General features: G+C 41.0%; 1 protein-coding gene across 2 annotated transcripts in view; it reads right to left on the reverse strand.

Moving 5' to 3' along the window:
* Positions 1–860: 860 nt before the first annotated feature.
* Positions 861–25,706, reverse strand: part of LOC129811848 (uncharacterized protein C14orf132-like) — a 45,382-nt gene continuing 20,536 nt past the window's right edge. For both annotated transcript variants that reach the window (XM_055863521.1, XM_055863519.1), the window contains one exon: positions 861–3,372. In XM_055863521.1, coding sequence (XP_055719496.1) covers positions 3,139–3,372 — 234 coding nt within the window. In that variant the 3' untranslated portion in view covers positions 861–3,138. The remainder of the gene's footprint in view (positions 3,373–25,706) is intronic.

Below are 25,706 nucleotides of genomic sequence, written 5' to 3' on the forward strand. Positions count from 1 at the left end.
TAACTCTGGGTCTTCCTTTCCTGTGGCGGTCCTCATGAGAGCAATTTCCATCATAGAGCTTGATGGTTTTTGCGACTGCACTTGAAGAAACTTTCAAAGTTCTTGAAATATTCCGCATTGACTGACCTTCATGTCTTAAAGTAATGATGGACTGTCGTTTCTCTTTGCTTATTTGAGTTGTTCTTGCCATAATATGGACTTGGTCTTTTACCAAATAGGGATATCTTCTGTATACCACCACTACCTTGTCACAACACAACTGATTGGCTCAAGACGGAAATAAATTCCACAGATGAACTATTAACAAGGCACACCTGTTAATTGAAATGCATTCCAGTTGACTACCTCATGAAGCTGGTTGAGAGAATGCCAATAGTGTGTAAAGCTGTCATTAAAGGGTGGCTACTTTGAAGAATCTCAAATCTCAAATCTATTTTGATTTGTTTAACACTTTTTTGGTTGCTACATGATTCCTTATGTGTTATTTCATAGTTTTGATGTCTTCACTATTATTCTACAATGTAGAAAACAGTAAAAATAAAGAAAAACCCTTGAATGACTAGGTGTGTCCAAACTTTTGACTGGTACTGTACCTTCAGTAGGAAGCAGTGCGAGGAGCTTGTCTCACAAACTGAAAAGGTCAATTTCTACTCATGTGATATATTGTGTTGTAAAGTCTTATAGTGAGATTTCAGACTTTTCCCCAAGTGCACATTTAGCTCAGAAAGTGTTACGTTTAACACTTTCACAATGTACACAAGCGTCACACTGTGCAGTTTTAAAGTACAACTTCAGTTGATGCATTTCCCTGTTGGATTGAATGGGACATTTTTCACTTAATAAGTATTTATAGAGACATATACAGCAATCCTGAAACTTTAATGTAATACATTTTCTTACAAAAAAGAATATTGTGTATTTTAATTACAACATTGCTAGACACTTACACATTTTACCTCTTATTGGGGATTTGAATAATACAATTTGCTGGAAATTCTATCGTAATTGGTTAATGTAAGTAAGTACTTACTGTATGTTATATAAATACCAATATGTACAGTGTATACATATACCAAGACATGAGAAACCCTCTACAACCTTCTAGAGTCTTACTACAAAGTATTATTTTATCAAGGTCACATAAGAAACGTCATTGAATACAAACAGCCCCTACTCTCTTTCTAGCTTATATATAGCTTATATGATGCGCTGTAACTTAAAATCCTATATAATATATCACAAAAATATGTCAAAAAGGTCGATGGAATCAATGTTGACCCTCTGCATCAACTCAAGAGCGGGGGATGTATACTCAAGAAAATTGCTATTGACTTCAGCAATGCATGTGTAAAGCTATTCATAAATCATTATATAATGTGTCTGATATAACAACTCACTGGTGGCAGGTAGCCTAGCTGTTAGGAGTGTTGGGCCAGTAACCGAAGGGTCACTGGTTCAATTACCAAGCTGACTTGGTTAAAAATCTGTTGATGTGCCCTTGAGCAAGGCACGTAACCCTAATTGCTCCAGGGTTGCTGCCAATAATGTCTGATTTCTGGCTCTGTCGCACTCTGAGGGGGAGTGGGATATGCAAAAAAACACATTTGCACTTGTACGTGTGGTGTAGGACAAATGTAAGCACCCACCTAATTATTATAATGGGGAACTTGGACCAAATTGATTTATCACTCTCTCAGATACAATTGCAGCTGTTAGGGCAAGCCAGCCAACATTCAAGAACAACGGTCTCCTAGAGAGAAGACAAAATAAAATCAAAAAGGGAGCGGCTCCTTCTTGTATCAGCTCTTTTCAGCTGAACAGAACGCTTTGGGGCTGAGATTAAACATGTTTTTATCAATCCATCACATTTACCAACCTTGTCGGTTCTTTTCAGTTCCTTTCTAGACAGAAAGCAGTCAATAATTAAGCTCAATAATAAAGCTCATAACACTGTGACAACCTTAAGAAATGATCACCCCTGACATCCATGTACATGTACAATAGAATCTGTGTGTTGGTACAACGTTTGGAGAGAGTTGGGGACTTGAGAACACCCACTGTGTTGACACCAGGGTCCTCGCTAATGTCTTGAAAAGAGCCTGTTAATATTCTCAACTGGCCCTGGACCCCATGGCAGCAAAAATAAAATTCACTGAACAGTTCTACATTTAAAGAGACCAGCTTGATAGAAACAGATGGATCACAGCTTAATTAGCTTATACAGCACATGAAGACTCCAAAGAGGGTAGCTAAATAACAATTAGGCTATGACAACCTAAAGCTGTACATTATTTCTGCTCATGTAAAGTGTGCTTATATCTTTCAGGTCTACCATGGTCATATACTTTAATGTCTTTGTGAGAAATTTGTTATAAAAAAGTGAAATGTCAATGATAGATGTACTGTGGTGTAATAAATAATGTTTCAGATGCAGATTTAGCAGAGTAAATTAGATGGTGGAGTGATTTTCTTTATTTGACCATAAACTGGTGTGGCATTGCTACAGAAACGGAGAAGCAAAAACAGTTGTAGGGTTTCAGTAATGTTTCATTAAAGACCATGTCCACTGGTCCATTTTCTGTCGATTTACAAAGGAAAGATAATCATTTGAGCGTTCTTTTGGCAGAACAGATAACGAACTGTAAGAAGCTGAGCCCATGGCTAATGCAGAAGTATTCCCAGCGTTACTTAAATGTTTTATCATTCACATCTCTGTTCATCCAAATAATTAAGCAGCACTCCTATTAATTGCCTCTCATCTATCTGGGGGACATTTAAGATGGTCCGGTTCACCCTGTCCGTATCTTATCCCCTTCAGCACCACAACGCAACACAACAACATCCAGGGGCGTGGTTGCTACTCAAAGTTAGGCGACTAAAGTTGAAAATACAATTCAGACTTCAGTTGAACTTGTGCGTACTGCGTATATTGTTCCTATCCTGAAACGTAGAGTTTTTTTTTATTGAAAGTGAATGTTGCTGAAGCTTCAACTAAAGAAACCCCACACCACAGTCAGCGTTTGCATCCCGGAGCCCTTTGGTCATACATGATGTGATATTTATCCTTTGTCTTTTATCACGTTCCCCCATGGGGAGGTTCACTAATGTTTGGCTTGGTGGACAGGAAGGCAAGATGGATCAGAAGGTGAATGCGTAGACCACTCCCACCACCACAATGTTGCCGATAGTTGCGATGATGGCAATCCAGAGCCAGATGGCATCACTGGACGAGGACTGGTCGTCCTGCTGGGCCTGGGCTGAGGCGGCCGCAGAGGCGGCGTGGACGCTGGCCGAGGAGTTGAAGAGCGAGTGGTCGGCACTGTAGTTGTCATTGGGTGAGGAGTCCATGAAGGCCCCCGTCATGACTGGGATCTGCAGGACAGGGAAGGATGGAGGATGGGAGGGAGGGAGAGGGAGAGAAAGAGAGAGAGAAGATTAGATAAGATATGAATTGACAAAACCAAAAGGAGTTATTTTATTTCATATGCAGTGTAGAGCTCTTTGCCAGTAGGTACAGAAGATTTGATTTAACATTACAGTAACATTCTCTTTCCTGTGAGTGGGAGATGTTCTTGGGTCCTGCATTAGCAATTTAAAAGTTGAAATTAAATAGTGAACGTATCAAGGCATCTTGTGGGAACAAGGTTTCTCACTTCTGGTGTGGATCCCCCCCCCCCCACACACACACATGTGCGTTCCCACCCTTGCAACTAGGGCTTAATTAACATTAAATAAATATTTAACGAGTGGGAAGTGAGAGTGATTTATTGCTTGGGACAATTAGAAGGCTGCTGAGAAGGCGGCTGGACAGCAGAGCAGAAGAAGAGAGAGAGAGTGCATCATCTCATATGTAATGTATGTACTGTAGGAAGCTAAGGAGTGCCTGAAAACGAGAGAACACTTGCTTCCTGCGAACGCTAGCTCTCAAATTAGAAAACAGATTCCTCTCCTCTGAGGGCTGTCAAAAAAACAATGCTAAAAATACTTGAGGGATGTAGAGTACTCACACTATATACACCAAAACACTCTTACTCTTTCTGCTCGCTCTCTTTCACACACACACTAATACAGTGAGAGAAAAAAGACACACAGAGCACACAGTCTCATCTGAGGTCGTATCTCTCACTGAGAGAATTTTTTTTTGCTATAGCATTCTGCTGCTCTCCAGCCATTGGCCCCTGGTGGTGAGTAATGACATATCCAATTGGGCATGATGGGAGCAGATATCTATGTATGGGGACAGTGACCTGGGGCTCCCCTCACCTAGTGATCACTAAGCCAGAAGTAAAGACTAGGGTTGACTGATGGATGGATGAGGGGATTGTTGATCTAGAATGCTTTGATCGCATTAGAAGGGGTGTATGCTATGTATGGACACTCCATATGTACTGTAGTTAAAGGTTTTTTAGTAGTAGGTTTAGCTGAATAGAGCCTATAGAGGAGTGACAAAAATCTACATTTAGACACATCTAACATAAACACCACTATATGACTCATTTCACCATAAAAACATGCACATCATAGCTTTGCATAACATGCAAGAATTGTTAAGGTAGTAACTTTGGAAAAACATTAGTAATCTGGTATCACTTGTTCCCCCGGGCCTTGTCTGAACCCATTATTTCCCAGTGCACCGGCACGAGGTCAGCATAGCTAGCTGTAAGCATTAAAAATCCACCTCATGGGTGGAATGTTATTAATATTTAATAATGAATAAACATGATTTCGAAAAACCCACAGAAAATCTGGTGTTTCTATGTCAAAAGGTTTTGTTATATTTCAGTCTTCTGTGATGTTTAAAAAGTGTAATATTTGGATGCAAACTCCAAATTGAATAGATTTAAACTTTATATCTGACATGGTACAGGTGTCTTATTCTTTTAAGCCCATAACAATGTGTCTGAGGTGTATACTTTTCTTTTCAAAGTAGATTTGTTTAAGGCTACCAAGAAACATTCTGTGTGACCCTGATTTAGCCCACTGCAGTAAAAGGTTAATGGAATGGAAAGAGAGAAACCCTGGTATAGGGCATCCCCAGGCCGCTGTGCACTTAAGCGGGCAATGAGGGCCATCTCCCATGCATCAATGTCAGGAAACCGATGCCAGTAAACTTGCATGGGTGAGTGGCTGCCTAATAGCGCTAGTCATCTGGTCACTGACCAGGGTCGGCTTAGATCTCGCGGATCTGCTGGCTAAACGGCTATAGGTGGATCTATTTTAACATTGCAAGCAGTTTATTGGTGCTATATTGGATTAGATGGAACATGCAAAGTTTGCACACTCTAAAAAATGCTGGGTTGTTTGGATGACCCAACTGCTGGGTTGCAAGCATTGGGTTACCTTGTTGGGTTGTTTTCTTTAAAAAAGAGCAAGGTTGGGTTGTTGATGCTGGGTTATCGATGCTGGGTTATTGAGATATGAGCCAGTGGGTCAGATCAGAAGACTGGAGGCGTGGCTCAGTAGGGGCGTGGCTTTCAGATAGTTATTTTTGGCCACCAATGAAAGTGAATGTTATTCCTGTTCTGTTTTATTGTTATAACATGTTAAGGTTTATCAACACTGACACTTTTGTAGCTTTATTGAGGCTTACTGTAGGTCCCGTGTGGCTCAGTTGCTAGAGCATGGCGCTTGCAATGTTAGGGTTGTGTGTTTGATTCCTATGGGGGACCAGTAGGAAAAAAAGTAGGAAAATGTTGGTACTCACTGCTGTAAGTCTCTCTGGATAAGAGCATCTGCTAAATTATTAAAATGTGAAATGCTTACACAAGTGTATGAGTTCCTCAAGAACCTATGCATAAACCAATGTTGGGATAGTTACAATATGTAAATAACACTGGGTGAAAAGGGTCTATATCAGGGGATGTCTTACATGACACATTTTTGATATTCTTAGAGAATACAGACCATTTCCAATCAATTTTTTGAGATTTGTGGATATGCACCATATCCTGATAAATTCTGAATCTAGATGTGTCCTTTAGACATACATGTATATGATATTGGGATTACTCCAAATATCACACGAAGACATATCCTATGGCCGAATATGGACTCATTCAATATCCTGAGATATGTGACAATCGTATTTTCGCTCTTCATGTTGACAAATACTGACTGTATACATCACATATAATGCTTCTCAATATGCTGAAAATAAGTAGGATTTCGTATGCATTTCTGAGTTCTCAGCACATGCTCAATCATTTTACAAATATGAAATCCATATTTTTCTTTCATGCACAAATCATTTTTGGATTCCCTCTATCATACATGGTATGGCCGGATATTGATTCATTAGATATCCTGAGATCTTTTTTTCTCTATATGATGACAAATACTGACAGTAGGCCTATATAGTATATTCTCTCAGCACATATAATGCATATGGTCTTGACTGAGGTCCATATAAGGATCTAGAAATGCATTTGATATGCTGATGCATATTTGAGTTTTGAGGATATGCTCAATAATTTGACACAATTTTAATATACAGTGCCTTCAGAAAGTATTCAGACCCCTTGACTTTTTCCACATATTGTTAGGTTACAGCCTTATTCTAAAATTGATTAAATAGTATGTTTTCCTTGTCAATCTACACACAATACCAAATAATGACAAAGCAAAAACAGATTTTTAAAAATCTTTGCAAATGTATTAAAAATAAAAAACTGAAAAATACATTTACATACTGTAAGCATTCAGACCCTTTACTCAGTACTTTGTTGAAGCACCTTTGGCAACGATTACAGCCTTGAGTCTTCCTTGGTATGACGCTAGACCCTTGGCACAACTGTATTTGGGAAGGTTCTCCCATTCTTCTCTGCAGATCCTCTCAAGCTCTGTCAGGTCGGATGGAGAGTGTTGCTGCACAGCTATTTTCAGGTCTCTCCATAGATGTTCGATCGGGTACAAGTCTGGACTTTGGCTGGGCCACTCGAGGACATTCAGATACTTGTCTCGAAGCCACTCCTGTGTTGTCTTGGCTGTGTGCTTAGGGTCGTTGTCCTGTTGGAAGGTGAACCTTCGCCCCAGTCTGAGGTCCTGAGTGCTCTGGAGCAGGTTTTCATCAAGGATCTCTCTATACTTTGCTCCATTCATCTTTCCCTCGATCCTGACTAGTTTCCCAGTCCCTGCCTCTGAAAAACATCCACACAGCATGATGCTGCCACCACCTTGCTTCACTGTAGGGATGGTGCCAGGTTTCCTCCAGACGTGACGCTTGGCATTCAGGCCAAATAGTTAAATCTTGGTTTCATCAGACCAGAGAATCTTGTTTTTCCTGGTCTGAGAGTCTTTAGGTGCCTTTTAGCAAACTCCAAGCTGGCTGACGAGTGGCTTCTGTCTGGCCACTACCATAAAATCCTGATTGGTGGAGTGCTGCAGAGGTGGTTGTCCTTCTGGAAGGTTCTGCCATCTCCACAGAGGAACTCTAGAGCTCCGTCAGAGTGATCAACAGGTTCTTGGTCACCTCCCTGACCAAGCCCCTTCTCCCCCGATTGCTCAGTTTGGCAGGGCGGCCGGCTGCAGGAAGATTCTTGGGGGTTCCAAACTTCTTCCATTTAAGAATAATGGAGGCCACTGTGTTCTTGGGGACCTTCAATGCTGCTGAAATGTGTTAGTACCGATCCCCAGATCTCTGCCTTGACACAATCCAGTCTTGGAGCTCTACGGACAATTCCTTCGACCTCACGGCTTGGTTTCTGCTCTGACATGCACTGTCAACAGTGGGACCTTATAGAGACAGGCGTGTGCCTTTCCAGATCATGTCCAATCAATTAACACAGGTGGACTCCAATCAAGTTGTAGAGCCATTTCAAGGATGATCAACGGAAACAGTATGCACCTGAGCTCAATTTTGAGTCTCATAGCTAAGGGTGTGAATACTTATGTAAATACATACTATCGAACAATTCACAACAATACACACAAATTTAAAAGTATGGAATTAATAAATAAATAATGTAGGGGGGATTGATTAAATACAGTAGAATACAGTTTATATACATATGAAATCAGTAAACAGGTTGTTAAAAAAAAGCCGGCTAGTGATGGGTATTTAACAGTCTGATGGCCTTGAGACAGAAGCTGTTTTTCTGTCTCTCGGTCCCGGCTTTGATGGACCTATATTGACCTCGCCTTCTGGATGTTAGCAGGGTGAACAGGCCGTGACTCGTGTGGTTGATGTCCTTGAAGATATTTTTGGCCTTCCTGTGACATCGGGTGCTGTAGGTGTCCTGGAGGGAAGGCAGTGTGCCCCCTGGTGATGCGTTAGGAAGACCACATCACCCACTGGAGTGCCCTGCGGTTGTGGGCGGTACAGCTGCTGTACCAGGCGTTGATACAACCCGACAGGATGCTCTCAATTGTGCATCTATAAAAGTTTGCGCCTTCTTCACCACACTGTCTGTGTGGGTGGACCATTTCAGAAAAGTACCAGTGTTCTGGCTTTGATCCCAAGTGAGAACAGGTCCGCTGGTGAGACACTTGTGCTGGCCTGCATAGATGGAAACAGAAAGGTCTGAGCCTTTTGGGTAAAACACTGGGGTAAATCTTGTATGGAAATGGTCCAAAGGTGTTTTTGTCTGTTCTTTGGATTTCAAATAAGCTCAAAGCACAGCTGCCCCCTCAAAAACAAAGTCTTACTTGAGTGGAGATTCAATTAAGGGGTTCCACCCCCTCCCGCCACGCTAGCACAATATAACGCCAGCACAATCTAAAAATGATGCAAGCACAATATAAAATTACTAGCTTGGCTGGTTTTGCGCGTCGTTTTCCCCCCACACATCTTTTTGGTGTTCAAATTCTATATTTCTGCCTGATCTGCCCTTTTCCCACGATTATTCAAAGCCTTCTAAGTAGACCTTAGGTCCTGTTAAAATAGCATGTCCTAACAGAGATAGATGGGGTATGTGACTGACAGTTAAATAGACGTGTGGAAGGGACATGGCAATACAGTGGGGCAAAAAAATATTTAGTCAGCCACCAATTGTGCAAGTTCTCCCACTTAAAAAGATGAGAGAGGCCTGTAATTTTCATCATAGGTACACTTCAACTATGACAGACAAAATTAGAAAAAAAATCCAGAAAATCACATTGTAGGATTTTTAATGAATTTATTTGCAAATTATGGTGGAAAATAAGTAGTGAGAAGTGATTCCAGTGAGTGTATCTGAATTGAGAATACTCATATGAAAAATGCATGACTAACATCCACATATAGAAACATGGGAATACTGTGCTACATTGCAAGAAATGCCAAGTATGTGTGGGAGAAAAGCACATGTGTTTTGGGGTGTAAACAATACTTTAAAAAACATGCTACACATTTAATCTGGCTCATACATAATCAAAATATATGCTTTTATAAATTATTCATAGATTGCAGTCTAAAGCTATCTCATGATTAAGAACAAAACATGTAATCAGTTCTCAAACTGTGCATAGCTGCAATTGTAATTTCTGTAACGCGACTGAGGAAAAAACACATTTTAATATTTTTTCTTCAGCACTCAGAATTTGTGAAACAAAGGACTTTGACACTGTGAAGAGTTATATGTTTCTTGTCGAAAGCCTAGAAATTACATCAACATCGTAAAAACACCAGCATTACGCAATGTGACGCTATACTTGTACTTGGCAGTATGACTTAGCCATGTACTGTATGTGGCCATTGTTATGGATTACTTATTCTACGGTATCCAGTGGCTTTATGAGAATATTATCGTGAACTCAACAACAATGTGTTACAGCACAGGAAAATAGTCAATCACAGCACTCAAACCAAAGGAACAAAGTGATGAGAGAAGAAAGTTGTCTGACATCAACCAGCTCTACTGTTCTATATCAAAATACAGAGCTATTGCTATCCATAACTTGCCAGCACATTTTTATACCCTGTCCAAACACCAACACGGCTCCAGTGAGAGGCCGAGTCAGGGCTATTCCCATTGGAACAGTTTGGAGACAGAGAGACATTTTATTTAAATGTATGAGGCTCACTTAAAGAGAGTAAAATACCACAAGAAGAGATTTTATGAAGGACCTCCAGACACAGATATTTCAGAATGCCCTGCTTATTACCCAATATAACCCAACGTCAAATAGTCAGCTAGGCAGACCTCTTCCTACAAAGATGCATTATTAATCATAATAATGCTCAAGTATACTGCTGATGAAAATAGATCTTTGTTAAGGTTTTTTATACATTCATAACAATTAATATTTCTTCAGACGACTGAGAAAAGAAACCGTTTAAAAAAAAGCAAATATACACTTTCTCATTCACTGCCTTTCTGAGCCGTTCTCTCTAAATCCTGCATTTTTGAAGAGATTGAAGAATTAATGATTAATGATGAAATTCTGACTAACAAACATCGTTTTTAGCTGTAAAACCTTGAATTCTCCTCGGGTGTCAGATGTTTGGGTTTTCATTTGGTTTGCCTGTTGACTGAGTGTGTCGTGCAGCAGAGGGAGTCATGGATCAGAGCACCAGACACAGAGTAACACACGTCAGGAGTTAGACACTAGAATGAGGAGAGCTGGTCAGATGGCCAGATGTCACACACACAAACACACTGAACACACATAGCGCGCACACACACACACACTGCACTCACAGTGAACTCTTAATCAAAGATGATCTTCTTTATGTACTAAGTCAGGCATTGGCATTCCTCTCAGCTGACTAGAATGGAAAATCATGTGTACATTATGCACATTACAGAGCCAAAGCTTATGGAACAAGAGAAAGATACAGTATAATACATTTATTACATAGTAAAGTTTTAGCAAACCAGGTGCATGAAGCTGCATAAACATTATATATTAAGTTACAAGATTGACTGTGAATATGATGCAGGTGTCTGGGCTGAAACACTGCTACACACGTTCTATTGAGGTGAAAGATCTACTATGAAACGCTGCTGGGCCGCTGAGAAAAAGAAAATCGATAAGACTGGAGTTGTAAATCTAGACGGCAGAACAGAACCGTGGTGGACTGAGGTGAAATTCCATCTGGTCTGAGTCTAGTTTAACTAGTTCAAGTTCAAGTTTTATTGTCACAAGTACAGTGAAATGCTTAAATTGCATGCTCTACCCAACAACAGTGCAGTAATCAATATTAAAATAGTATAACTGAAAATAAATGAAAATATATATATATATATATATACATACACACATACAGTGCATTCGGAAAGTATTCAGACCGTTTGACTTTTTCTACATTTTTTTACATTACAGCCTTATTCTAAAATTGATTAAATTGTTTTTTCCATCTACACATAATACTCCATAATGACAAAGAAAAAACATGTTTTTAGACATTTTTGCAAATGTATTTAAAATAAAAACTGAAATATCACATTTACATAAGTATTCAGACCCTTTACTCAGTACTTTGTTGAAGCACCTTTGGCAGCGATTACAGCATTGAGTCTTCTTCTGTATGACACTACAAGCTTGGCACACCTGTATTTGGAGAGTTACAGATCCTCTCAAGCTCTGTCAGTTTGGACAGGGAGCAAAGCTGAGCAGCTATTTTCAGGTCTCTCCAGAAATGTTTGATCGGGTACAAGTCCAGCTCTGGCTGGGCCACTCAAGGACATTCAGAGACTTGTCCTGAAGCCACTCCTGTGTTGTCTTGGCTATGTGCTTAGAGTTGTTGTCCTGTTGGAAGGTGAACCTTCGCCCCAGTCTAAGGTCCTGAGCTCTCTGGAGCAGGTTTTCATCAAGGATATCTCTGTACTTTGCTCCGTTCATCTTTCCCTCGATCCTGACTAGTCTCCGAGACACTGCCGCTGAAAAACATCCCCACAGCATGATGCTGCCACCACCATTATTCGCCGTAGGGATGGTTCCAGGTTTCCTTCAGACGTGACGCTTGGCATTCAGGCCAAAGAGTTTAATCTTGGTTTCATCAGACCAGAGAATCTTGTTTTTCATGGTCTGAAAGTCCTTTAGGTGCCTTTTAGCAAACTCCAAGCTGGCTGACGAGTGGCTTCTGTCTGGCCACTACCATAAAATCCTGATTGGTGGAGTGCTGCAGAGGTGGTTGTCCTTCTGGAAGGTTCTCCCATCTCCACAGAGGAACTATGGAGCTCTGTCAGAGTGACCATCGGGTTCTTGGTCACCTCCCTGACCAAGGCCCTTCTCCCATGATTACTCAGATTGGCTGGGCGGCCACCTCTAGAGTCTTGGTGGTTCCAAACTTCTTCCATTTAAGAACGATGGAGGCCACTGTGTTCTTGGGGACCTTCAATGCTGCAGAATGTTTTTGGTACCCTTTCCCCAGATTTCTGCCCAGACACAATCCTGTCTCGGTGCTCTACTGACAATTCCTTCGACCTCATGACTTGGTTTCTGGTGTGACATGCACTGTCAACCGTGAGACTTTATATAGACAAGTGTGTGTCTTTCCAAATCATGTCCAATCAATTGAATTTACCACAGGTGGACTCCAATCAAGTTGTAGAAACATCTCAAGGATGATCAATGGAAAAAGGATGCACCTGAGCTCAATTTTGAGGCTCATAGCAAAGAGTCTGAATAATTATGTAAATAAGGTATTGCTGTTTCGCTTTGCCATTATGGGGTATTGTGTGTAGATTGATGAGGTAAAAAATGGATTTAATACATTTTAGAATAAGGCTGTAACGTAAGAAAAGGTGGAAAAAGTGAAGGGGTCTGAATACTTTCTAAATGCACTGTATCAACTCATTTCCTGTGGTACTCACGCTTCAAAAACTCTCGACCATTGTTACTCCCTTCCAGGATTTCTACAAGGCCCTCCCTCGCCCCCCCCTTCGGCAAATCAGATCACGACTCCATTTCTGCTCCTCCCTCCCAATAGGTCGATTCAATGCTGGTCTGACCAATCCGAGTCCATGCTTCAAGATTGTTTTGATCACGTGGACCCGGATATGTTCTGAGTTGCATCTGAGAATAACATTGACGTATACACGGACATGGTGATTGAGTTTATCAGGAAGTGTATAGGGGATGTGTTCCCACTGTAACTATTAAAACCTACCTAAACCAAAAACAGTGGAAAAATGGCAGTATTCGCCAAATCTGAAAGAGCAAACCACCGCATTTAACCACGGCAAGGTGACTGGGAATATGGTCAAATACAAACAGTGTAGTTATTCCCTCCGTAAGGAAATCAAATAAGATGTATGTGGCAGGGAAAACCAGCTACTTCGCGGACACCGACGTCTTCCTATTGGACAAGCTAAACACCTTCTTTGCCCGCTTTGAGGATAACACAGTGCCACCAACGCGGCCCACTCCCAAGGACTGTTGGCTCTCTTTCTCCGTGGCCGACGTGAGTAAGACATTTAAGCGTGTTAACTCTCACAAGGCTGCAGACCGGCTGACTGGAGTGTTTACGGACATTCAATCTCTCCCTATTCCAGTCTGCTGTCTCCACTTGCTTCAAGATGTCCACCATTGTTCCTATTCCCAAGAAAGCAAAGGCAACTGAACTAAATGACTATCGCCCCGTAGAACTCACTTCTGTCATTAGTGCTTTGAGAGGCTAGTTAACTTCTTATGGCTGCAATCCCGTTAACGAGATGATATGACAACAGCCAGTGAAAGTGCAGGGCGCCAAATTCAAAACAACAGAAATCTCATAATTAAAAATCCTCAGACATACAGACATACACTGTTTTGTTTAGGCAAAGGTTGATTCTGCTCTTCACAAGTCCTCACTGTCAGCCATAGCTGTGGAAATACAATTTCCCTAGTTTAACACAAAGGTGTATACACTAATGTACCACTGGAGTTACAGTCGAAAAGCAGCACGAGACTTAGAGTCCGTCATCCACAGTACGTTGCATGTTAGAAGGCAATATAGGAGCAAGAAATGCCTTTACCGCCGTCAAAGAAAATAGTATGACAAATAGCTTTTAAGCCACCACTGTATAGCTCTGTGACTCACAGTAGTATTCTGTCCAGCTTGAGTATTCATTATTTTCATCATTGATCTGTAATCGTTAACGTGGTCAGTATTTTGACAGATTGGGACATACTGTAAACCTTTCACATTATCACCCACTCATGAAGTTGGCAAGTCCTATAACATTGAGACATTGTAGACACTAGCGACTTCTCTGATGTCAACCAAATCTGTCCCCTCTCTGAAATGTGAAGGTTATGCTTTTCCACATGAAATGACAAAAAAATTCTACTGCTACTTTTGTGATCAGGCTATCATGCCTGAAACCATAACTGCATGACAAGTAGCAGCAATGATCTTCATGTTAATAGACAGTTGGACTGCAAAGCCACAACATGGCCATAGTCCAAAGACAAATATTAGGGGGGTCCACCACAATGCATTCAACCAAAATGCTTCTTCTGCATTTAACTCAACCCCTCTGAATAAGAGATGCCTTAATCGGCATCCAGGTCATCAGCGCCCGGGGAGCAGTTGTTGTCAGGCTTTGGGATTCGAACCAGTGACCTTTTGGTTACTGGCCCAACGCTTTTACCGCTTGGCTACCTGCCACCCTGCATTATAGTGTTTAAATGTTCAGTGTGCTGTGTACGCAGGTTTGACAGATAAGCTATTACTACCGTATAGAGCAGACCCCCTACACACAAAATGCAGCCTAATATTTCTGCCACAGTCAAATGACTCCTGGCGTTAAGGGAAACAATTAACAACAACAACAAGACTCAGCAGTGCGGCTGGGCTGTGCTCTGTGACATGTGATTTAACTCAGGATTTCTAAGGGACTGTGGTTAAAATAAAATTATGAATTGACCGTGAGTTACCTTAAAGGGGACCTCAAAATACTATATATTTTTTTTGGGGGGGAGGGTTATGGGATCGTGTTTCTTAAAGTGACTTCAAAGGCACTGCGTGATCTGCATAGCCTGATCTTTCTGCACCTTTGTCGCTGGGGGAGCCTGTGTCTGCGGCTGCAGTGCCTACTCCTACTCCTACTGCTATTTCGAAATCGACGTAGGCAACCTTCCGTCCCTGCTCTGGATCGAGTGGGGCTTCTCCATCTATCGGAGGCCTGCACCAGGCACAGGGAGCAACAGGTTATCCTGCATCTCGCACGTCCATAAAGGGTTCTCCGAATCCTGTGAAGAGTGGGAGTGGGCGGATTTCCTCAACCTTCTAGCCACCCGTGATTTTCGTCAGGTCCATGTTAAGAAATGTGACCATTCCCGCTGCAAAATCAATGTCCTATCCCGGAGCTTGAGTAAATTACATTACTAAGCTGCTCCTGAATGTACTACGCAGGACATGGAAATCGATTCTATCGTAGTCCAGGTGGGTTTTAATGACATTATGAAGGGCAGCTCTTAAGAGTTGAAACTTGATTTTAAAGAGATGAATGACTATCTGCTAGGCACTGGGAAAATTGCAATTGTCTCAGAACAGGGCAGCACGGCTGGCCCTTGGATGTACACAGAGAGCTAATATTAATAGTATGCATGTCAATCTCTTCTGGCTCAAAGTGGAGGAGAGATTGACTTTCTCACTACTTGTATTTATGAGAGGTATTGATTGACATGTCGAATGCACAAGCTATCTGTTGAACTACTGGCGCACAGCTTGGACACCTATGCATACCCCACAAGCCGTGCAACTAGAGGTCTCTTCACAGTGCCCAAGTCCAGAACAGACTATGGGAGGTGCACAGTACTACATAGAGCCATGACTACATGGAACTCTATTCAACATCAAGCAGTAAAATTAGATTAAAAAAACAGATACAACAAATACACCTTAGGGAACAGTGGGGACTGTGAAGCAACACAAACATAGGCACATGCATACACACACAATAAAATATGCACTATACACACATGGATTTTGTACTTTAGATATGTGGTACTGGTGGAGTAGGGGCCTGAGGGCACAGAGTGGGTTGTGAAATCTGTGAATGCATTGTAATGTTTTCAAAATTGTATAAACCGCCTTAATTTTGCTGGATCCCAGGAAGAGTAAGTAGCTTCTGCCAATGGGATCCATAATAAATACAAATACAAATACACCCCTGAATTCGAGCCCTGGTTTTCACTTAAGACACCAAGCCCCTCTCTGATACTGAGATAAGGAGTGCATGGTGACTGAAGGAATTGGCTGACAAAATCTATGGATAGTAGACTATAATTTAGCTTGTCAAACAGGTATGCCTAGTCAAAGACTCCAGCCACCCTAGTCATAGACTGTTCTCTCTGCTCCCGCACGGCAAGCGGTACCGGAGAGGGAAGTCTAGGTCCAAGAGTCTTCAATACAGCTTCTACCCCCAAGCCATAAGACTCCTGAACATCTAATCAAATGTCTACCCAAACTAGTTGCATTGCCCTCCCCTACTCTTTTACGCTGCTGCTACTCTCTGTTTATTATCTATGCATAGTCACTTTATCCCTACCTGCATGTACATATTACCTCAATTACCTCGACTAACCGGTGCCCCCGCACATTGACTCTGTACTGGTACCCCCTGTATATAGCCTTGGTATTGTTATTTTACTGCTGCTCTTTAATTATTTGTTACATTTATTTCTTATTTTCTTAGGTATTTTTCTTAAAACTACATTGTTGGTTAAGGGCTTATAAGTAAGCATTTCACTGCAAGGTCTACACCTGTATTCGGCGCATGTGACAAATAAAATGTGATTTGATTTGATCTCTAATTTCTTGAATAGTTAAAAATAAGCTCCAACACAATGCCCTCTTGTTGATAGTAGCCTAAAGTCTTTCTCCACGGCTGCCGCTTCATAGTAATGTAAGTTATGCAGGTGGCAATACATTTACAACCGAAAGCTTACCTTGACTTGGAAGAGTTGCAATGTTGTATAGCCTTAGCCAGTTAGCTAGCATAAGTAGCATTAATCTCCGTTTGTATCAGGTTGTTGAGTAGGATAAATTAGCTAAGTAAGTTAAAGTGATAAACTAAGAAAAAAAATACAACAAAACATATATAAAGTTGAAGTCGGAAGTTTACATACACTTTAGCCAAATGCATTTAAACTCAGTTTTTCACAATTTCTGACATTTAATCCCAGTAAAAATTCCCTGTCTTAGGTCAGCTAGGATCACCACTTTGTTTTAAGAATGTGAAATGTCAGAATAATAGTGGAGAGAATGATTTATCTCAGCTTTTATTTCTTTCATCACATTCCCAGTGGGTCAGAAGTTTACATACACTCAATTAGTATTTGGTAGCATTGTCTTTAAATTGTTTAACTTGAGTCAAATGTTTCGGGTAGCCTTCCACAAGCTTCACACAATAAGTTGGGTGAAGTTGGGCCCATTCCTCCTGACACAGCTGGTGTAACTGAGTCAGGATATTAGGCCTCCTTCCTTTCACACGCTTTTTCAGTTCTGCCCACATATTTTCTATAGGATTGAGGTCAGGGCTTTGTGATGGCCACTCCAATACCTTGACTTTGTTGTCCTTAAGCCATTTTGCCACAACTTTGGAGGTATGCTTGGGGTCATTGTCCATTTGGAAGACCCATTTGCGACCAAGCTTTAACTACCTGACTGATGTCTTGAGATGTTGCTTCAATATATCCACATAATTGTCCTTCCTCATGATGTCATCTATTTTGTGAAGTGCGCCAGTCCCTCCTGCAGCAAAGCACCCCCACAACATGATGCTGCCACCCTCGTGTTTCACGGTTGGGATGGTGGTCTTCGGCTTGCAAGCCTCCCCCTTTTTCCTCCAAACATAACAATGGTCAATATGGCGGCTTTTTTATGGCAGTTTTGGAGCAGTAGTTTCTTCCTTGCTAAGCAGCCCTTCAGGTTATGTCGATATAGGACTCGTTTCACTGTGGATATAGATACTTTTGTACCTGTTTCCTCCAGCATCTTCACAAGGTCCTTTGCTGTTGTTCTGGGTTTGATTTGCACTTTCGCACCAAAGTACGTTCATCTCTAGGAGACAGAACGCGTCTCCTTCCTGAGCGGTATGATGGCTGCCTGGTCCCATGGTGTTTAAACTTGTGTACTATTGTTTGTACAGATGAACACGGTACCTTCAGGCATTTGGAAATTGCTCCCAAGGATGAACCAGACCTGTGGAGGTCTACAATTATTTCTGAGGTCTTGGCTGATTTCTTTTGATTTTCCCATGATGTCAAGCAAAGAGGCACTGAGTTTGAAGGTAGGACTTGAAATACATCCACAGGTACACCTCCAATTGACTCAAATGATGTCAATTAACCTATCAGAAGCTTCTAAAGCCATGCCATAATTTTCTGGAATTTTCCAAGCTGTTTAAAGGCACAGTCAACTTAGTCAAATTACTTGTGTCATGCATAAAGTAGATGTCCTAACCGACTTGCCAAAACTATAGTTTGTTAACAATAAATTTGTGGAGTGGTTGAAAAACGAGTTTTAATGACTCCAACCTAGGTGCATGTAAACTTCCGACTTCAACTGTAAGAAAGAGCGGGATAATAATAATTTTTTAAACATGTATTTAACACCCTATTTTTGGTATTAAACAGTCTCCATATACTGTACTTTTTCAACTGGTACAGGGAGCCCTTCAGACAAGTCTTGAGAGGCCTGTGGGTGTCCTAGAGCACAACAACTGACATGTACATGTACAACCAACATGTACATATCATTGAGTAGCCCCAACAGTTTAGATGCTATGTTGGCAGATCGGCTGTACCGACTTCAGACGAGTCTTCTGACACTTGTGGAGGTCTTAGAGCAAAACCGTTGCAGTAGATTGAGACACATCCAAAGCAAAATAACAGATATTTCTAACTCTAACTGAGAGATTTTTATGGGTATTTTTCATTATGCTAATTAGATTTCCACAGGGCATCAACCTTAAATAATGTTCTCTAAAGTAAAAAAAAGTTTGGACTAATTTTTAGAATAAGTTTTTACACAGCTTATTTGACAGAGCACAAATATACTGTGTAGTATTTATGACTCCAACCTAAGTGTATGTAAACTTCTGACTTCTACTGTATTTATATCATATTTATATCACTGCTGATACTTTAAAGTTTGAAGAAATTAATTTGTTCAAAATTGTTGAACTATTGTCTTTTTCTCTCTGAGTCAACTACTAACCACATGTTATGCACTGCAGTGCTAGCTAGCTGTAACTTATGCTTTCAGTACTAAATTAATACTCTGATCCTTCGATTGGGTGGACAAGATATTAGTTCATACTGCAAGAGCTCTGATAAGTCTTCTGGAAGTCGTCAAAATTACTGTGTAAGTCTATGGTAAGGGTGAGAACCATGAGCCTCCTTGGTCAATGTACCCAGAGGAGGTTGAAAAATATCTGTCCTCCGGGCTACACCATTGTGCTACCCAAGAGAGTGCTGTTGAGGCTACTGTAGACCTGGTGATGTGAAAATATTTGGCATAGTTTTAGCCAAACTTCTTTTCATGTTCCACTATTTAAATTTGTATTCAATTCACTGAGTAGGATGGTACTCCCCTTTTTCCTCTGAGGAGCCTTCACTGTGCCAGAGAGAGCTCTATCCAAGGATGAAAACAACATTTTCACAAGACCTAGACCGCCAAACGCCTAAAGGCGCGATGAAAAACGCTGGCAGAACTACTCCTATAAATAGCTGGAGGGCAGAACAGTGAAACAGATGGAAGAAATACAATATACGAGAAAGATATGAATTGTAATGAAATCCAACCTAGAGAGATAAGATGAGCGAGTTGTGCCAGCTGAGGCTCATAGGCCCAGACCGGCTCAGCTAGGGAGACAAGAAAGTGAAAGTAGAGTTTTGGTACAATATTGGGTATTTAGTGGAGGCATATGTCTACAAAGATAAACTTTGGCTAATAACTGTGTCCCTAATAAATCCATATACTTATTTACAAGTCTTTGGGTGGAAATAAAATAGCCTACTGTCATTTATTGTGATATTTCAGCTGAAGTGAAGAACATCAGCTCACACAGTATACATAGTATGTGGCATTCAAAATGATTTCCATAATAAATTGTTCATACTGACAGTATTTACATAGTTTCTGCATCATAGAATGAGTTGTGTTGAAGGCAAAATGTTTTGTGTCAGTTAGCATTACAATAAAAATGACTAAACGAAGTAAACAAAGGTGGGTCTTATTTATTTGATCAATACATGGTTGCTATGGGAGAAGTAGATCTATAGACTACGCTTGCAGAAAAAAAGGGTTCATAAAGGGTTCCTTTAGGGCTGTCTCTTTGGTTCTTCGGTTCTACCTAGGGATCTCCTTCAGGGAAATCCAAAGAAGCCTTTATAGTTCTAGGAGTGTAGGAAGGACAATATGTTCCCTCAGTTTGCCTCAGCCACAGGAAGTGACTTATTTACTCAATGACAGATTGAGTAAAAGAAGGAGATAAGCCACACCACAAGTCTAGACTGTGGACTAGCTATGGTCAAACTGAGTGGAAATTAAACAGGCTTTCAGATACCAAATCGCGTTTTAAAAACATGACTTAAAAAACAAAATCCTTTGCAATATTAACCTATTAAAAACAGTTCTGTAGCAAGGAGGTTTGTGCAGTAGGCTATTGGCCCAATACATTATCGCTGCATATTGGCTATGCTCGAATTGCCCTGAAATTTTGAAATGATATATATTTTTTAAATTGTATATGATCACGCTGGTAATAGATAATTTGTTGTGTTACTTGTGAGGCACCGCTGAGTGAGCATAATCATTTGTTATTCTTTTACTTTACCGGACTGATGGGGAGGGAGGAAGCCGAGGTGAGGCTGCCTCTCTTCCAACTGATGGCGAAACTCAAGTCACACTGCATTATTTCTGCTTCATGCACCAATTCATTGTTGTTACTTCTATGACCAGAGAAAGTGAAATATTCCTTAATATTACAAAAGATACAATCAGCAAGCTTATCGAAACACTTTTCTATACTCATTCATTGCCGCTGCAGTGCTGGTTGTAGTGTGTGTGGAAGTAGGGAGCACACGTTTTATGGCTTATAAAAGAGTTAAACAAACTGTTGACAGTGATGAATAACAACTTAAACATGAACTTACTTTTAGCACCTATTTGTTGTATTCATTGAGTCTCTCTAGTCATGATTTTAGTAGTTTGGAAATCTCACAGTATCAACTTTATTGTGTGCTTGAGGCTTCATTTTTACAGCCTATGGCTCGAAGAAACTGTGATCTGAGCTATCTGATTGGCCAGCGTTCGGCCTATTGGTGCACTAGATTTGCTCTTTGGGCCTGCCGGATATGCAGAGTTCTACCTTCAGACACATGAAATGGATCAAAATGGGAACACTTTGCCTTCCCGGCGCTAGAGCTGCTAAATCAAATGCACCTACCGCCAACAGCGCTAAACCAAAAAACAATTTGGAACTGAACTGTTTGGTGATTGACTACGAATGCCTTGGAAATCGGCCAGTCGATCGCGATCACCGATTGGTGACCACTGCTCTAGAAGAAAACCTCTGTTTCAATCATAGGCCTGCACCAAAGGTTTTGCTTTCAGAACTTCAGTAAAAACAACAATACCAGAACAAAGCATTGGCTTCCCATTTCACACTGCAATCATCACCAGTACATTGGGCTGTGAGTGGACTCTGAAGAATGAGAGGCTATGCTGTGCAAACAGTAAACAAGCTTCTGTTCCCACCTCATTTGTTCAGATAGAACAGAGTTAGTTAGGAATACCAAACTAACTTTTCTCTCTACAGCTTTAGGCTAAGTGTCTCTGAATAGTTCCAAGGTCGCGTTCAAGGATCTGCTTCACTCTGTAAATCTATGGTGGAGGGAGAAAAGGGGTTTGCTCACTAATTCTGAAATGCTGGTTTTATTGAATCGTCAAGGTTATTGTTGAAATTGAGGATATTTCACGATAAAGAATATAGTTAGCTCAGTTGCCAGGATTTGAGCATTATTTTTCTCTCATACAATACCCACTTCACTTTAGCTATTCAGTGTTTATTTGTCAGTATCAAAGTACAGTATACCATATACAGTATTTATTGTGCACCGACGTAACAGGGAAAAGCAGGTACAGCTGGAGGTCAGTGAAGGCAGAGCTGAAGGAAGCAAAAACATCCTTGAAAGAAGTGGAGAAAACCTCACAACACTAAGTCTGCTGTGGATGACCTATGTTCCATTACGCAGTAAAATGTTACTCTAAAAAGCATCAATGAAGAGTTGAAGGTGCAGCAAAAAATAAATAAAACAATAGGTGTGAAGTAGAATATTAATATGAATGCATTATTCATCCATGGGAATGAGCATCCTAATATATAGGAGGGTCGATTGACACCATGCAAGGACGATAAAGATTTCGCAGTTTGTCAGGAAATGGGTTAAACCTCAGGCTGCTCGATACTCCCACGTTTTACGACCTGCAGTGGTTGCCCATGGCTACGTCCCATTGACTCGCAAAGACAGATACAATCACCCAGGATCCATTGCGACGGGGACTCAGTCAGCACCCAGCACCCACTTTGATGTGTTCTATGTTATGTTCTGTGTTCTCGCCTCTAAGGGCGGAAACATCAAGCACCAGTAAACACTGAGGAAGCAATGCTGTAAAGAGGCCGGCCTCTTCTCAACCCCTGCAGTGAACATCATCTATTTATGGAGACCTGCCAAATAGGGTTACATCAATTCCACTCTGGAACTTTGATATGCCAGTAGAGTATTTGATTTGATTTATAAGGATCCCCATTAGTCAACGTCAAGGGCGACAGCAAGTCTTACTGTGGTCCGACGTATAACAAAAACTACATTACAGACAAAAGACTTTACAATTTACATCCATTTAAAAACATTAACGTGTGTGTGTGTGCATCTATTAATTACACATACATGTCAATACATACACACAACAAGTAGGTCACATGGGGAGAAGAGTTGTGACGTGAGGTGTTGCTTTATTATTCTTTTTTAAACCAGGTTTGCTTTTTACTTGCGTTTTATAAAAGATCGAAGGGAGTTCCATGCACTCATGGCTCTGTATAATACTGTATGTTTCCTTGAATTTGTTCTGGGCCTGGGAGCTGTGAAAAGACCCCTGGTGGCATGTCTGGTTGGGTAAGTGTGTGTGTCAGCGCTGTGTGTAAGTTGAATATACAAGGAGTCTTTCCTCAACTCTTAGTCAAAAGAGAGACTGGCATGTATAGTATTAATAATTGCCCTCTGATTACAATGAAGAGCAAGATGTGCCGTTCTGTTCTGGACCAGCTGCAGCTTAACTACGTCTTTCTTTGCAGCACTTGACCATATGACTGGAAAATAATAGATAAGATAAAACTAGAGCCTGCAGGACTTGCTTTGTAGAGTCTGGTGTCAAAGAATCTGAGCATTTCTTCATTACTGACAGACTTCTCCCCAATTTTACAACCATTGAATCTATATGTTTTGACAATGACAGTTTACAATCTAAGGAAACACCAAGTAATGTAGTCTCCTCAACTTGTTCAACAGCCACACCAGTGGCGACACTACATGTTATAGCTGGGACCCTTTGGATGAAAAAATCAGAGAAAGATTTTCAAAAAGTAAGTGAAAATTTAATCTCTATTTGTGAATTTATGAAACCTGTGCCGGTGGAAAAATATTTTGATGTGGGGTGCCATCCTCAAACAATCGCATGGCATGTTTTCTCTGTAATACCTACTGCAAATCGGACAGTGCAGTTAGATTAACAAGAATGTAAGCTTTCAACCGATATAAAACACTTATATATACTTAAATGTTTAATATCCCTAATTTCTATGATTATTTATTTGAATTGTGCGCCCTCCAGTTTCACCGGAAGTTGCTAGCGGGACGCCTAGCCCTAAAATTAACCATTTGTAACGTATTCAGCTGACGCTGCACATAACTGGTCTATAGAGTGGTAGCCATTTAAATTGCCAACCATTTCAACATGTAGCTACAGCTCCATGCTCTCTGGTCTTGCAGAGTTTAACCATTCGTGATGTCCGGATCACACCATCCGCCTCCTTGGGCTTTAGTTTTAAAACCATTTTTCAGCCATGTAGCCACCGCTTCACGCTGTCTGGTCTATAGAGATTTTCTTCTCTGTTGAAAGTTTCAGTGTCTAACCATTGCGTACCTTCCAGCTCACGCTGTCGGTCCCGCTGGTCTTACGTTTAAAATGTCTTAATCATTTCAGCGTGTGGACGCACGTCCTCACGTCTAATGTTAATTTAGCTAGAAGTGGGTTTTATGCACTCCGGGAAAAGGGGCGTTCCGCTGACATAATGTCTGTGCTCACTTGGGTGTGGTCACTTCATATGAAAAATAATTCTCTCATTTAGAAGGCTAACCTCACATTACATCTTCTCAAAATAGTTTCATATTTAACCATATAAGTTCCACAACATCTAGATGTGAATCTGATCACTGGGAAATATACACATTCAGAGATACAGTTATGTTGTTCTACTGTCCTTAGTTACATCACAAATTAGTAATGAATTTGACATGCTTGTTCTTTAAGTACCCACAGACCATTTCAACTGTTTGGATTACAGAAATATTGTTTCATTATTCAACCTTTTGATGTTAAAGTTTGGCCAAGTGTCTCTCTGTGTTCCATAGTCACACATTCCAATCTGATATTGCAGACCCCAAAGGCAGAGTTACAACCAGTCATAACTGGTGGGAGAGATAAGTGTGTGTGTGTGTGTGTGTGGGGGGGGAGGGGTTGTTTGTCAGAGTGACCATCGTGTTCTAGATCACCTCTCTGACCAAAGCCCTTCTCCCCCATTTGCTCAGTTTGGCCGGGCGGCCAGCTGTAGGAAGAGTTTTGGTGGTTCCAAAGTTCTTCAATTTAAGAAGGATGGAGGGCACTGTGTTCTTGGGGACCTTCAATGCTGCAGAAATGTTTTCGTACCCTTCCCCAGGTCTGTGCCTAGACACTATCCTGTCTCGGAGCTCTATGGGCAATTCTTTCAACCCCATGGCTTGGATTTTGCTCTGACATGTACTGTCAACATTGGGACCTTATATAGACAGGTGTGTGCCTTTTAAAATCATGTCCAATCAATTTAATTTACCACAGATGGACTCCAATCATGTTGTAGAATCATCTCAAGGATGATCAATGAAAACAGGATGCACCTGAGTTACACTTTGAGTCTCATAGCAAAGGGTCTGAATACTTATGTAAATAAGATATTTATGTTTTTGATTTTTAGAAATGTGCAAACATTTATAACAACTTGTTTTCGCATTGTCATTATGGGGTATTGTGTGTAGATTGCTGATGATTTTTTTAAGTAATCAATTTTAGAATAAGGCTGTAATGTAACATAATGTGAAAAAAGTCAAGGGGTCTGAATACTTTCCGAAGGCACTGTACTCAGCAGTCCATTAATCAGTTGGTTTGTGTAAGTGTGTGTGTGTGCTGTGGGGGTGAAGCTACGAAACCCATAGGCTTGGCTCTCTCATCCCTTCCAGGCTTTTTGGAGGGAGGGAGGACAATGAGCCTGTCATAGTGGATTTAAGCAATGTCCCCAAGCGCCCCCGTCCCCCGTCCCCAGTGAAAGTTGCGCCCTTGCTTGATCCTCAGGAACTTGACCACTATCGGCTTGGGCCTGTCACCTGGGCCGGTGGTGGGTTTTCCAGTTATGTAGGCGTCTTCAGTTTCCCCAAGATAATTTTCCATCCACAAAGATGTTGTTCCACCTTGATTGTCCCTCGAGATAACCTGTTTGTGCTAGGGGGCAGCATTTTCACATTTGGATGAAAAGCATGCC

The sequence above is a fragment of the Salvelinus fontinalis genome, chromosome 15 (assembly GCF_029448725.1).
Source record: "Salvelinus fontinalis isolate EN_2023a chromosome 15, ASM2944872v1, whole genome shotgun sequence".
In the NCBI taxonomy this organism is placed as follows: domain Eukaryota; kingdom Metazoa; phylum Chordata; class Actinopteri; order Salmoniformes; family Salmonidae; genus Salvelinus; species Salvelinus fontinalis.